The 15,028-nt window shown below is 36.6% G+C and overlaps 1 protein-coding gene across 2 annotated transcripts in view; it reads right to left on the bottom strand.

Annotated features, from left to right (window-relative positions):
• Nucleotides 1–15,028, bottom strand: part of LOC103057787 (prosaposin-like) — a 30,929-nt gene that overhangs the window by 5,068 nt on the left and 10,833 nt on the right. The window contains exons 1-2 of one of the 2 annotated variants that reach the window (XM_088144359.1): nucleotides 8,640–12,892; nucleotides 4,816–4,946 (exon numbers count right to left, since the gene is read on the bottom strand). In XM_088144359.1, coding sequence (XP_088000485.1) covers nucleotides 4,816–4,911 — 96 coding nt within the window. In that variant the 5' untranslated portion in view covers nucleotides 4,912–4,946; nucleotides 8,640–12,892. Of the gene's footprint in view, nucleotides 1–4,815; nucleotides 4,947–8,639; nucleotides 12,893–15,028 lie in introns of those variants that run through there. The other variant, XM_088144360.1, reaches the window with a different exon arrangement.

Here is a 15,028-nt window from a genome sequence, read left to right as displayed (position 1 = left end):
TTGCAGCCACAGCCAGATTTGCAGCAGTCTCTTGAGAAATGTTTCTTTGCATTGATGCTTGCGTAGATATTCTTAAGTAAAGAGATCCTTGTCCTGTCTTGTTTTATCCTATCAATTTTCATCAGATGATTTTATACTTGTAACCTGATTTGTTTAGGCATTATGGCCACACCACCAAAAGCTTACTATGACTGTACATAAATATACCCATTGATTTAAATGACGCTCCCTCCCATATACCCTAAAATAAGCAGAACTAAGTTTTAGTGAGCTTCAAAGAAATTGGAGCATGCAAACAGAGGCCAGGAGGGAAACCAGGCCACCTGCTTTTCTTACACACCTTTCCCTTGCTGAATTCCCAATGACTTGGACAAATATTCCCCAGATTTGCAGGCTGCCTAGAAAATGTTGATAGGGATGATAGGAACTGTTGGCTGTGATACCCTCTTTTCTCCAACATTGCTTACTGCAGCCATGGAGTAAGGACTTGGTCAAGTTGGTAAAGATGTTAAAAAAGATGGAGAGAGGTCAAGTGAGTGAGACGAAATATGTGGCTACTATTTTGAGCAATGGCTGTATCTATAATGTAACATATAATTCAGGCCTCAATGTCCAGGGCAGAAGACAATGCTGGTGGACTGAAAAGATCTAACCAGTAAACTGAAACACTCTCTCCATTTCATACTGAGTCAAGAATGAAGGTTAGAAAATCTAAGGTGGTTTCAGAATTAACTAACCAAGATATAGCAAGAAGGGAAATATATTACATACAGTTCATCCTGCAGTATTGTATTGATATTGGTTGGATCAGGGTAGAAGGTGCATCTACCTGTGCCCTTCCACCAACAGAACAGATACTCCTGTGGATCCCTCTGTAGGTCCCAAATATGTTCTGGAGAATTTGGACAAGTGTGGAGATCAGAAAACCCTCTGTAGCAGTTGGGGAGCAGCATCAGGAGAGGATGGGGAAAAAAATTATGACTGATAGGAAAATCCACTAAACGTTGGATTTAGCTTTGAGGTGAATACAGGTTTCCCAGAAATGAACGGACAATACAGTCCCATACACTTTATTGGATCTAACCCATTGTGATGCAGTATTCAATATCTTCACAATACTACTAATTATCCAGTGGGAAAGTTTTCTAAAGAGAGAGGAAGAACTTCTGATTATTATGCAACGTGTTGAATTTATAATCTCAGTCCTCTGCCAGGGCAAAAGACTGACTCTCTTTTGCTTAATTGGCAAGCCAAAAACTCTTTTTGTCTTTCTACATTTAAATTAGAATTAAATTCTCTGCTATGTAGAGAAAAATTATGGGTCTCTGTCAAAAAGACAGAGAAAGCAAGAAGCACCCCCTTCTGATTGAGGGGAAAGCAGTTTCTCAGGGCTGAAGAAGAGCCAAAATCTGAATTTATTTCTGGCCCACAAGAGAAGAAGCAGGAAGAAAGCTGTATGAAATTACTTATCATTTTAAAGTCTCTTTCCCATGATTTATCATCTTTTATAATGTTGGAATTCATGCAGATGAGATGAAATAAAACTTTGGGGAGAAAAAGCAGAGATTTATTTCTCTAGATCAGAATGTGACATAGCTAAAATCCTTAACAAATCACCTGAAAATTCTGACAAATCATGTGTCACAGACATTGAAACAACATTGTGAATAAATAAAGATGTTCAAGAAGAAGGGACCTATATAGCTGGTGTAAATAATTTATGGTTTTTAAACATTCCTTAAAACTCTAGGCAAGATCCGCCTATAGCTGTGGATATGGAGAGTTTAATAGATGAGGCTTTTTTTTCCCCCCAATGATACTGGAATACAGGCTGGTTATCAAACCTGCTTATCATTTCTGTTCAGTACTGAAACTCGGCCTTGTTAGGATGATATTTTTAAGATCTACAACATAGAATCATTTGTCTTAGCAAAGGGGATCTTTAGAACAGAATACAAAGGTTATGATTTTTCCAGATTTAATAACAGAATAAATAACATTCAATTATTTATTGAATAATTTGCATTTCAGAAATGCATATTATTCAATAAAGCTTTTAAAAGTATTTTATTAGTTATGGTTTTCTTATTCAGTCTTTCCCATTTTTTCATATTTGTTTTTCATATTTTTAGTTCTTTAGAAAATGTTATCCTTTAAATGATTTTTCCCCAGACCTACAGAAATAATGTATTTTTATGCACAGCTTGTTTCATTTTTTAGTTGTATTAGGGAATGTAGAAAGCCTTATATATCCTTCCAAGAGGTGACAATTTAAAATTTAAACTATTTAAATTTAAAATCATCCCATTTAAAACTCAAAGGTTTGTTCTTGTTTTTACCAAAAAACAAACAAACCCTCAAATCCTTTCATATGGAAAAGATCTTTTATCAACAAATGGGTTGGTCAAATATATAGAAATGGAAACTCAAAATCTGCTAGGGTATAGTAACTTTGATTAATAGGTCTTCCAAATTCATAATACAAGAAGAAATAAGTGATCTGGACAAATATTTTAATACTAGTGATTAAATATTTTAATAATTGTATTGCATTTGCTAATTATAATGACCTAACTAGGGACCATCCAGATGCTTTGCATAGATGTTCTGAATATTTTCTTAGTTTAAATGTGTGGAATATGCTTTTAGATAAAACATCTGGATCAGATAATTATGGCTAAAGATTTTAATCAAGTTTTATTTATTTGTTTATTTATCCAATTTATATAGTTTTAGTTCCTTTCTTAGACCATAATACTGTCCAGCTAAATTTGGGCTTTGTACATGGAAACTACTATAAGGTTATATGTTATGTTTCATTTGGTAGTTATATGGCAACATTTAAATTCTACATAGCAAGAATATACTTTTTTTTCAACTCCTGACTTGTTTCTGATTTTGTTTTCAGCATCTCAATCCTTAGTTAGTCAGATAAATATAGTAACAGTATTATAGTTGCAATAGCTAATCACTAGCACTCTCCAAAAACCATTACAGGTAGTCCTTGCTTAACAACCATTTGTTTAACAATGGTTGGAAGTTACGACGGCCTCAGAAAAAGTGCTTTACAATCTGTACTTGCACTTATGACCATTGCAAATCATTGCACCCCCCAGTCACGTGATTGCAATTTGCGACCTTTTTTATGACAGTTGTTAAGCAAATCACCACAGTCATTAAGCAAATCATGTGGTTGTTAAGTGAATTCTGGCAAAAAATGTCCATTGGGGAAGCTGGATTTGTTTAACAACCACATGATTTGCTTAATGACCACAGTGATTCACTTAATGGCCATTGTAAAAATGGTCGTAAAATCAGGTCCAGTCATGTGGTGACTTGCTTAACAACCACCCCACTTAACGACCAATTTTCTGGTTCCTATTATGGGCACTAAGTGAGGACTACCTGTATGGGCATATTTAGAAGGTTAATATGCGACTTTTTCCTTATTAATAAAAATTCTACTGCATTTCCAGGATTAAAGTCTGCAAGGCATATTGGGAAGATGGAGGGACAGAAATACAAATTTGACTCGCATTCAAATGACAAATTTATAGTTTGCAATAATTCTAATCTGAAAATGACAGAGATTTTTGTTTTGTTTGTTTTGTTTTGTTGTTGTTTTAAAGTCATGTGCATGGGTATTAATATTCTAGATCTGCTTGTTGCCAATCATGTTTTTAAATTATTTGAGTTATTGCAAGATTTTGGATTGTCTAAAATGTCACATTATATTCAATTAAAACATCTTTCAATTTCACAATTTAGTCCAGACACATTGGAAGCATCTAAAAGTCCTGAATTACTATCAGTACGGAAATGTGTTTTGAATAAATCCAAACCTACACTATCTTTTAACAGACAATTCAAGAGTGAGGTTAAGGTGGACATTGGTCATTTGCATGAACTTTCCATCTCTTTATTTCCATCTCTTTGTTTTAATCTTGGATGCAAAGTATAGGCTTAGCCTAAGCTATCAATGAATAGTAGACATTTAATGTATTTGAAATAAAAATGGTATTTATTAAAAATTACCTGACTCACTTGTATCTGAATTACATCTTGAAAGGGACAAAGGAGAAAGAGTGAAACAAGAAGTTCCCTTTGCCTTTAACTAGGGACAGTGGGTGAAGACCCTAACCCCCATCTATTTCTTGCATTTGCCCTTGAGATCAAAAGGTTCATAGGTGCAAAGAGATGACTATCTCTAGAATCATGTTCTTCAACCAGTTTCAATGCAGATGTCCCAGGAGAAATTTCAAATAATCCTTCACTTTTGGGAGGTAAAGGGAATGGAGGCTCAGAGGCCCAACTTTTCAGTTGTGGCACTTGCTTTATGGAATATTCCTCCCCTGAGGTGCAATCAGCTTCCACATTAATGGTATTCTGTAGACTTCTTAAACAGAATTATTTAGAAGAGTTTTTGCATTGTGATTGTCCCCATCTATTTATTTATTCACTTACAGCATTGGTTTTATTTTTTATTTTATTACAGCTGTTTATATATTTAATTATATGCATATTTGTAGTTTAATTTTATTTTACTATTATACTATGGATGTTTTAAAATAACGGACTGAAAAATATTGCAAGCTGCTGATAGTCATTTTATTACAGAGGACAACAAATTTATTAAATAAATGATGCAGTCTTCAACATACACACATATCTATCTACCTATCTATCTGGGGACTTCTGAGAGTTGAAGTCCACACATCTTAAAGTTGCCAAGTTTGAAAAACGCTGATGTAGACCTTAGATTCAGTGGAATGGAAAGAATGGAATGGAAATTTTATTAGTGTCATGTATACTCACAGTGCTGTCAAGTTGCAGCATTTTCTGACAGTGATCCAAAGTCCCACACTTCAGAGCTGTAGCAAAATCTTGGCACCACGTTGAAGGATATTCCATACATTCCTTCTGTGAACTCACAGGAATTCCAGCAGCTGCCAGAAGGAGGAGAGCGACAACAGATGTCAGATGCTCAACAGAAAACAGTTTTATCTCATCGTGAAACTAAGTGCTATTCCCAATCATGGATTTGAACCCTACCTGGATATAGATTTGATCCAGGAAGACACTTTTAGAACCACAGACATGGCCTCAAAACATAATTCAGCCAGGTAAGAACAGCCTGGAGAAGGAACTCCACTTCTAACGTCCATTTTGTAAAATAGGAATAACAATGACTTACCACATAATACAGTATGAAGTGAACACAATAAAGACAGAAAAGCACAGAAGTGCTATATACTGCACAATAAATGATGATTAATAGATAAGCACAGAGTATAAAGGCCAGCCAGTCATCTAAAGATCATGGAGGGGAACAGGGAGATATAGTGTAAACCTTTTTTAATTACTCCATTATGAATACCAGCTACACCTTGCTTTCTTTTAATGGCTTGTACATATACTCTAAACAGCCATGTGGGAAAATCCTAGCCACTAATGGTCAAATGCCTATTAATGGGAAGAATTAAGGGGGTACCTAATGACATCCATAAACCCTACTTCTAACTCCCTTAACTGTCAGTCAAGCCATATTATTATTATGGTTGGTTGCACAGCCAGCCAGATATTTAGACTGGATTTGGCATTTTTATCCACCTATCAAGTCCTTCCCAAGGACCTGGGATAGGCAGATGTGGTTTGATGATGATGATGATCTTTTCCTGCCTTTTTAAATACATTTTGGTCGACTCAAGGCAGCAAACATACCTAATTCTCCTGCCTCCTATTTTTCCTGCAACCACAACCCTGTGAGTTGGGTTGGGCTGAGACAGAGTGACTGGCTCAAAGTCACCCAGCCAGCTGTCATGCCTAAGGGTCTCCAGGTTTCTAGGCCAGAAGCTGAACCACTACACCAAACTGGCTCTTTTGCTCTTTGCTAATCCACATATCCATGTGTGCATTATTATTGCAGAAACAGAAATACAAATATTTGAAAAGATCTTCAGGGGATGACAGCCGCAAGGTGGTCCTCTTGCAGCTGATTACTACGGATTAAACTGCAATCAGTGAGTGAAATTAATCTCTGGTATGACAATCTCTAGCCTAGGAAACAGATATATGATACAAATTCTCAACTAAATCTTGACTCAGTCTGACACTGTCTAGACATATTGGACTTTTGAGTATACTTTCAAGATGATGGGAGTGCTAATCTGCCACCCCCAAAATAGCTTTAGGATAACAACAACAACAAAAGGCTATTATCTTTATTTGATCAAAGGGGGCTCTTTTCAATATAACATTTTTTCCCTTATTCTGTTGTTTTTCCAAACACAACACCTGGCTATGGCTTTTTTTCTGTCATATCTTAAAGCCTGCTTTTCCTCATATTTTTCCCCACTAAAGCAAATCCCATCTATTCTTTCTTTCTTTTATTCAGTGTATATGGCTGTCCATTTGAAAGTGAATCTGGATGGCTAACAACAGCAAAGAATACCAAAAAAAAGTCTCACGACTCCCTCTCTCGTACACATCTCCCTGTAGTGCCATGATCAAAATTCACTTCACGTAAATATGAACACATAAGGGATCACAATGGAGGTCATTCCAGAGCAAAGGTGCCACCACAGAGAAGGTTTATTCTGGGCCACCACCAAGCCACAGTTTCAGGATTTTACATTTCACACTTTGGGATTCAGCCATGAAAGTTGGCCCTATGTGATTGTTGTCTGAATTTTGTCGCCTCTTGGCACACATGCTTTCTAGCTGGTTAAATGAACCACATAGCCATTCTGTACCAAATGCTGTTGCATAAAGTGTTTTTCCGTTTGTGTCTCACACACTGTCAGCATCAAGCATTAAAATAAACTTTCAAATATTTGCACGTTAGCAGTTTAGATAGAAGTGTTCAAACTGCTTCACATACAGTACATAGCTCCATAATCTTTATGCAATCCCTGTAAAGTAGGCCAGCTCTATTATTACTATCATTCCTGTAGTATTAAAAATCCCTTACTGATTTCATTCCTGTTTGACCACTCCTATTTTTCGCTACAGCATTACTATCCCACCTTGATGTGGAACTGACCTCAACTGCAGAACAGTTGAAAAATACTCTGTGAATGTATCACGTGAAAATGCACGGTGGAGATTCGAAAAGAAAATATAAATCAGAACTCTTAACACAAAATGGCTTCCGCTCACGAGATGAATTACAGCTACCAGATCTGAATTGTAAAATTTCAGACCACCACTAGATGACAGTAAAGGGTTAGCTTTCTGTATCGCTCTACTGCCATCCAGTGTTCATCTAGATCAGTGTTGTCCAAACTTGGCCACTTTAAGATGAGTGGACTTCAACTCCCAGAATTCCCCAGCCAGCATGGGAGTTGAAGTCCACTCATCTTAAAGTGGCCAAGTTTGGACAACACTGTTCTAGATTCTTCCAGCCCAGGAGCCCAAAATGAAGGCTCTCCTTCCTTCCTTCCCCTCTTATTTCCAGCCACTCTCCCAGATCTTCAGTAAATGGCCCAGACCTTCAGAACAGACATAGAAGCAAAAGGGGTCTGCAAAAGTTACAGTGAGAGATTGATTCATTGTTTTCATCAGTGGATTGACATAGTTGGACACAACTCTGTAGTGTTTAAGTAGGTTCTTGCAACATATTACAAACTATTTCCTGAGCCCATGAAGGAGCTAGATTCAGAGTTTGGGAGAAGACATTATATCATCTCTTTCACAATTTCCACTAATAATGGTAGCAATATAAGCGAAAGAAGTAGAAAGGTCAAAAGAGATATTCTGTTTAATATTAGCAGGCGTGCATTTATACTTCCAATCACATACAGCAAGAATAGAACGCGTGGTTCTCTACAGTGTGGGAATCAACTGAATCAGCCATTTTTGTTTCCTAAATTCTGCAGGTTTAGACACCGCAGGAGAACATAAGTCACTCTAGATTTAGACATTTCTCTCTTTATGTACAATGTGGTTGATATCTTTTGTCAGTCCAAAACTTGTGAGAAGCTGATGCAAATATTCAAAACCTGCAAAACATAAGTATGTCCTCCCCCCGCCCCCATTTGGGGTATAACCCAGAACAGGAACAGCTGCAACAGCTGTTACTACCTTGACAACTGAACCTTTTGAGGGAAAGTAAGTGAATTTTCCCCTCAGATGTACTGTTTCCCAAACAGCAACTTTGCTGTAGTTTGTTCCTGTACACAGCTCACTTTTGATTTAATTCTGCTGATTTCAAAAGCATTTTCTGGGAAAAACGTATAAATGAGAAGAACTACTTGAGAAGATCATTCCTCAGTTATCAGGGACTCAGTTATTCAACAGATCTTGCTTTGGGCAAAAGCAGCCTTGGAGAATATCCTTCAAGCCATTTCAGCTTCTTTCCTTACACATCTAAAAGGGCATGCTTGTGTGTACGTGTGAGACTGAATGGATTGCCCTGAGATACTGTGAATATGGAGAAATTACTCAATGAATACTAAAAGGGGAGGCTCCATGGAACGAGTAACTAACTTTGGTGATAAGTAACCTGCCGTGCAGCTTATATCAAAGGTATACTTCAACTGTACATCAGCTTTTGGGAGATGCTGACACTAGAAGAACACCAACAAGACAAGATTTTCAGGCTCCAATTATATTTAAGTCTCTTATAGATTCATGCATACTGTATATTATGGTGAGCCTTTTGGACAGTATGTCTTCTTTCCTCTGCTGGCAGTTCTCCTAATTAGGATTCTTGCATTGTCATCTATACAACAAAAGGGAGATAAAACAGCTTGCGGAAGAAGTTTTAAGGAAATTCATTAAAACAAAACAAACAATAATTTAGCAAGTACAGAAAGCTGGTTTTCATGGGGAAGGAGGTAACAGATGGAATGAATTGCTGGGATCCATGCCCAGGGGAGCCACCATATTACAAGATTTGGTTTGGGGCTCCATATCTCATTTAATTATCGAGGTAAAGCAGGTGCAGAATTCAGCAACGTCTTTTTAGTGATTATGAAAGGACAGAAAGTCCCAGTTGGGACAACATACATACACATCAAATATAGTAAAATTAAAACCATTTCAGAGAACTATAATATAGGGCAGGATTGTTTCGAGAGTAGTTAATGACACTTGTGTAAGTCTGTGGCTTTTGTGCCAGGCTAAAACAGGTTCAACAAAACGTTGCTCCAGATCCATATCTATGTCCAGCACAATTATTCACTTGCTAAAGAAATTCCAGCAGTGCCCTACATTTTGTGAATGGAGAATCCCCTTGTATATTAAGCACTAGCTTAACAATGAATGGGCATAGTTAAGAGTTCTTGAAATATTGTTGAACTGCTCTGAGCACATATGACTCTTTGGGGTCTTAAAGACAAAATATTGCTCTTTAAATTATTCTTATTATTACACATCAATTTATTAGAGGTTAAAGCAGGTAGAAACCATGTCTAAGGATGAGGAAGAATTCATTTAGTATGGCACAGCTTTCACATAAGTAAGTAACCAACATGTTATCAAGGCTTGTAAAATAAATTAACATGTTTATCTGAACCCCATGCAAATTAGTTGTCCTTTTTGTATTGCTCAAGTGTCCTTGACATGAGCTTCCTATTATAGACAATATTTAGTAGTGCATATTGGATGTTTGACAGATGATCAGAACTTCTCTCTCCAAGTACTAATGTATTATTTGTCCAACATCTTTGCATTAATACCCATTTTCTTGAGATTTGCATATGTTAAATCATACTCCCAGTGCCTGAAATATCCAACAATATTTCTGATACTTTCCAGAGATCACCCTATATAATCTATATAATCACTCTATATAAAAACTAAATAAGGAATTTATACTCCCAACACCTCTCATTTTATAGCCTCTCCTAGCTCTGTTATCCTAATTTTGGGGCAGAGTTAGGATAAGAAATGTAAATTAGTTTCTGTTATACTACCCATTTGTTTCTTCTTCTCAAAACCCCTTTTTTTTTCCATTGACCTGAAATGAAATGCTTTTTCCCTGAAGATTTTCTATACTTAATTCACCTTCTTATCTAGGCTTGTGTAGGTGGTGTTTTCTCTGTCATAACACCCCAAATTTCCTTTTTCTCAGTCTCAGCAAGCTGAATCATTGAGACATAAGATGCCTTACGCTACAATCAGATTGCTTCTCTTACCTGTTTCAAGGGTGGTGTGGTTGAGATCAGTTTATACTGCCCTGTTTACACAAATAATATACATTGTCAGGCACAAGTGATTTAAAAGAACTACTTTCACATGATTGAAGCAATAGATAGATAGATAGATAGATAGATAGATAGATAGATAGATAGATAGATAGATAGATAGCACCAGCAAGTCAGGGCTGTAATTCAGTTGCAAAACAAGAAAAACAATAAAATGTTTTTCAAAATATTCAACAATTTTTTAAAAAATCTTCTTAAAATGTATATCTACATATACTATTTTGCTAATTATTTACTGGGGGTTTTTTAGTGCCTACCTGCAAGACTCTATATGGTCTACTTTCCCAGTCTTTACAGACCAGAACTCATTTTCTCGGTTTCTATTTTTCTTGTATTTTGCTTTTATTTGTTGTATGATATTGGTTCTATAAAAGTGTTGTGCCCCACCCAAAGTTGTGGTTCTAAGATAGGCATGCAGTGGTCAAAATTATTGCCTCTCATTGCTGGAATGAAGACAAAAAGGAATAGAAATGTTTTTGGGTCTGGTCCTTAAGTCTATTTCCCTGAGATGTTAAGTGCCCACAGAAATTTTGTTTCCAAAGCTTAATTGGGGTGTGAAAAATGATTTCCAGAGATATTGCAGCTAGAGAGAAAATAGCTAAACTCTCACACATACAGTACAGCAATTCCTTCTGAATCAACCACCCTTTTGGTGTTTCAATTAAACGTAGGAGGAAAATTTGACTCCATTCAATCTAGAATGGAATGAAAATTAAACAACTTAGATATTTTAACACTCACATGATACATGTGGATTTACCTTCTGCACGTTTAAGTATACCCTGATAATGTATACAAATAAGAGGAATAATTAATGTGTATGTTTTATGCAGGAATGCGATGCATTCTCTGACTATTTTGGTGGCTTAATCATTCTCCTGAGGAGGAATAAATTTTGATGTGGTAGAATCACACGCTACAGTTTTAGTGCTTATAGAAACAAATTCCTAGGATGATCCAACTGGATTAATTTTCAAAGTATGATTTTTGTACTGGCATTAGATATATAAGAATAGGATAAATCTATCAAACCAGAAGCCTGCTCACAATGGGTGGGGAGGAGTTAAAAAGACCCCCAAAACCAGATATTTGCTTCATCTTGAACACGTAAATAAAAACACAGATCGTCTCAAAAGAATAAAATTGGAAATATGGGAAAGTAAGCAGCTGGAGCAACAGAGAATACACTTTTTCCAGGAATTATATTGCCTCCATTCATCTTGCTCCAGGAGTTCATATCCAGTTGGAAGTAGTTCACACCCACCCCCGTTGGGTCACTGTGTTCCTGGGATTACATTTTCCTCCACGCTGTGCCTTGTTACTGACACGCCCATCTCTGAAGAAAGAGGAAAAAGGCTCCTAAAATCAGGAGGCAGGAATGAGGGTGTGCTAGCTTTGAAGAACAGGCCTTTCACATGTTCTGTGTTTGCTGGAAACCTGCAAAGGGTGGGCATAATGGGCTACCATAACAAAATTTACCATAACAGCTCAGTATTGGTGACCTGCTTTCTCACTTTGTCTTTAATAAATAAGTCAGGTGAACAAGCAGCTCGTGATTATAATGTGGGTGTCATATGTCTTGCTCTACAAAGAACTGAATGTTTGGACTATCCATAATTTGCTAGGTTAGAACATAATTTGCATGGTCCACACCCTCCTTTCATCTCCCCATTTAAAAAAAAGAACTGAGTTGCACATCTGAAGCACATTTAGGCCTAATTAATTTAAATTCCATATAGATCACCAGAACTGAGATAAGTCAACCAAATAGAATATACACAATATTCACAGGAGGGAGAGGATTTTCCTTTTCCCCTTGCCAAACTGCATATTTGAAGCATATCTTATAATACCTAAGTAGATAATAAATATGAATAATAACAGGACGAAGATCTAAAATCATTTGAAATCATTATCAGAGAAATTCCACATTGTTTTAAACTGATATTTTTCTGGAGAATGGCTAACCAATAAGTCGGCTTTATTCTTAGTACTCATCTGAACATTTTTCAATGGCTAATTTAAATGACTATTGATTTCCTTTTATTTGTATTACTATATTATATAATAATAATTTTTAAAATGTTACCTATGGCGTCCCCCCCACCAGAATGTGGTTCAGCCATACAACGAATTAACTAGTAAGAATACAAACATGTGATCTTAGCCAAAAGGTCAAGAAGTGTCCAATCAAATTTCCTTAGGGCCATTACTGCTACTACTGAACAAGTACAGAGACACCGGGCAACTAACCTGTGAGAAAAAAAAATCAATATGTACTGACTTTCACTTGAATTTCTAAGCCACATGGGCTTCAAGGATGCTGTGAACATAGTCAGTTCAAGGATAGCTGATACAGAATCGCAGAAAGATGGTATTGCAAGCTCCAGATTCTTACCTCATGTTAATAGAAGGCCCTCCTAAAGCTTCTGCTAAGTGCCTGGGTATTTTAACTTTCTATAAACAGAGATGGGTTTTCTCTAGGGCACACAGTAATTCCTTTCCTTCTTCAGTACCAGAGGACAAATAGCACAAGACCCCTTCTTCTGAAAGAGTCTGCCCTTGTGGAGAAGGAGAAACAGAATCTATTCTTCTTGGCTGCCCTCTTTATGAATAAGCCAGAGGATTACTCTACTCCAATATTTCTCAACCTTGGTGACTTGAAGATGCGTGGACTTCAACTCCCAGAATTCCCCAACCGGCATGCCGGCTGGGGAATTTTGGGAGTTGAAGTCCACACATATTCAAGTTGCCAAGGTTGAAAAACACTGCTCTACTCATTAAGAGACTAGAAGGTAAACCCATTAAATCCTATCTCCATTTTCTACCAAAGGATAGCAATGTTGATGTTGCAGCTCAGGTGGTGAGATTTTGCTCAGGGGGAGGGGGCTATCTGAAAATTGTAAGACCATTATACACTATAGATAGCAGTAGGTCCACATAGCTAAAATGTTTATGCATTTACTATTCGTAAGTGGCATAGCTCATCATAACGCTTAACTTTTTAGATTAACTTTAGTTTTTATAGATCTTAGACTAACTTTATATGTTATATGCTACCTATATTGGTTCTAGTGTTTTATATTTTCTGATATTTATGTATTGTACTGGTCAATGACCAAAATAAACAAACAAAACCCAAGTAAAAATGGTTAAAATTACACAAAAACAATAAAAGCAATTTACATTATGATATATTTATCATAAATAACAGTTGTATAACTATAATATCCTAAGCCCATGAACTGATCGCCGTGGCAACTAACTTTACTAATAAGGTATACAATATCTACCATCTAACTTTATTAACTTCCATCATCCACTCACAACTGCTTCCATCAATCAATCTGCTTTATTAAATCAGTTAAGTGTCCAAATCTTTCTCAAATGCACTCAAGGAAATGGAGCTGGATAAGGAGGGAAGAACATTCCATAACTGTGGATCCAGGTTCTGAAATGCACACAAATGGGTTGGAGCAACATAAATGTGTAATCCTGACAACTGTGCTAAGCCAATCAATAAGTCTGAACAAGCCTTCTTCAACCTGGTGTTCTCTACAATGTTAGACTCCCATCATCACCCTCAGCCCTTATGCTATTCACTCTGCTGGCTAGGATGATGGGATTCTAGTCCCATAAATTGAGATGGTACAACCTTGGGAAAAGCAGGCATGCAAACAATCACTCAGAGACCTGCATTTAAAAAAAAAAATTTCTAATAATGTTCTGGACTTGAATTGCTTTACTTTAAGAGGAAGATGTATTACAGTTTTACATGAGCTACCTCCCATGAACAATTTCTTAACAATGAATGCCTCACTGTAAAAGAATTTCTTAACAATGAATGATCACTTATCCATCGATTGGATAATTGATTCTATTGTTTTTATTCAATTTTGTTATGGCATGATATGCAATCTCTGTACAATTTCAACTTCAGCAAACTTCATTCCTTCAGTATAGCTCTGCCTGTATACCACAGTGACCAGTGTTCAGTCTAGTCACTCTTGCTGCCTATATAGCTACTACATAAAACTGTAACTAATAAAGAACCAAGTAACAATGATGAAGCTATGGGTACAATTTAATAGGGCCTTATTATAGCTACTCTAAGGCTTTAAGGTACTATTATGTACCTTTGTATTTATATCTTGCTCGTTCCAGCAATGAACAACACCTAACTGCCTTCTCCAAGGGTGCTTTGCCTGATGATGTGGCTAAGATATCACTAACCCTAAACCTGCAATCTTTACAGCTGTATGGGGACTTGGCCATCTAACCACATCCTAACCCAGGTCTCTAACCACTGAACCACCTAGGAAATGATCATTGCCTCATCTCACCTTACATGAAATGTCTTGTCTCTTTTAATCAAAGAGGAGGAAAACAAGATATACTTGGTGGCAAATACTAAGATGGTGCCAAATACTTAAAAATATCTTGCATTCCACAGTTACTAGAAGTATTTTTCCAAACACCAGCACCTAACATTTTAATAACCCCAGCAACTGCAACTTCTCGGCATTAATTACCCTTGAAAATCTTTTAGCAATAAGAATTTTTCTTGCACAGCAAGAGAATTTCTTATCTGCATAACTCTTATAGTATTCTTTCTGACCTCAGATACAAATATGCAGAGAGATGATACAAAATAACCCCTCCCAGCTGTTACTTCATACATTCTGGCTGCAAGCTACCTGAATAACTTCCACTGGGCTCAGCATCTTTTGAATTTGTTTTGATTTTTTTTTTTTTAAGTAGACCAACTCCTTTAAAAGTCTTTGGATTTTTGGAAGTGGTGTTGAACTTCCATTACCATA

The sequence above is a fragment of the Python bivittatus genome, unplaced genomic scaffold (assembly GCF_059951505.1).
Source record: "Python bivittatus isolate LINGU-HERP-01145 unplaced genomic scaffold, Pbiv_v1 ctg000400_np1212, whole genome shotgun sequence".
NCBI classification, from domain to species: domain Eukaryota; kingdom Metazoa; phylum Chordata; class Lepidosauria; order Squamata; family Pythonidae; genus Python; species Python bivittatus.
Note: the sequence above shows the minus strand (reverse complement) of the source record. Positions and strands in the feature narration are given on the sequence as shown.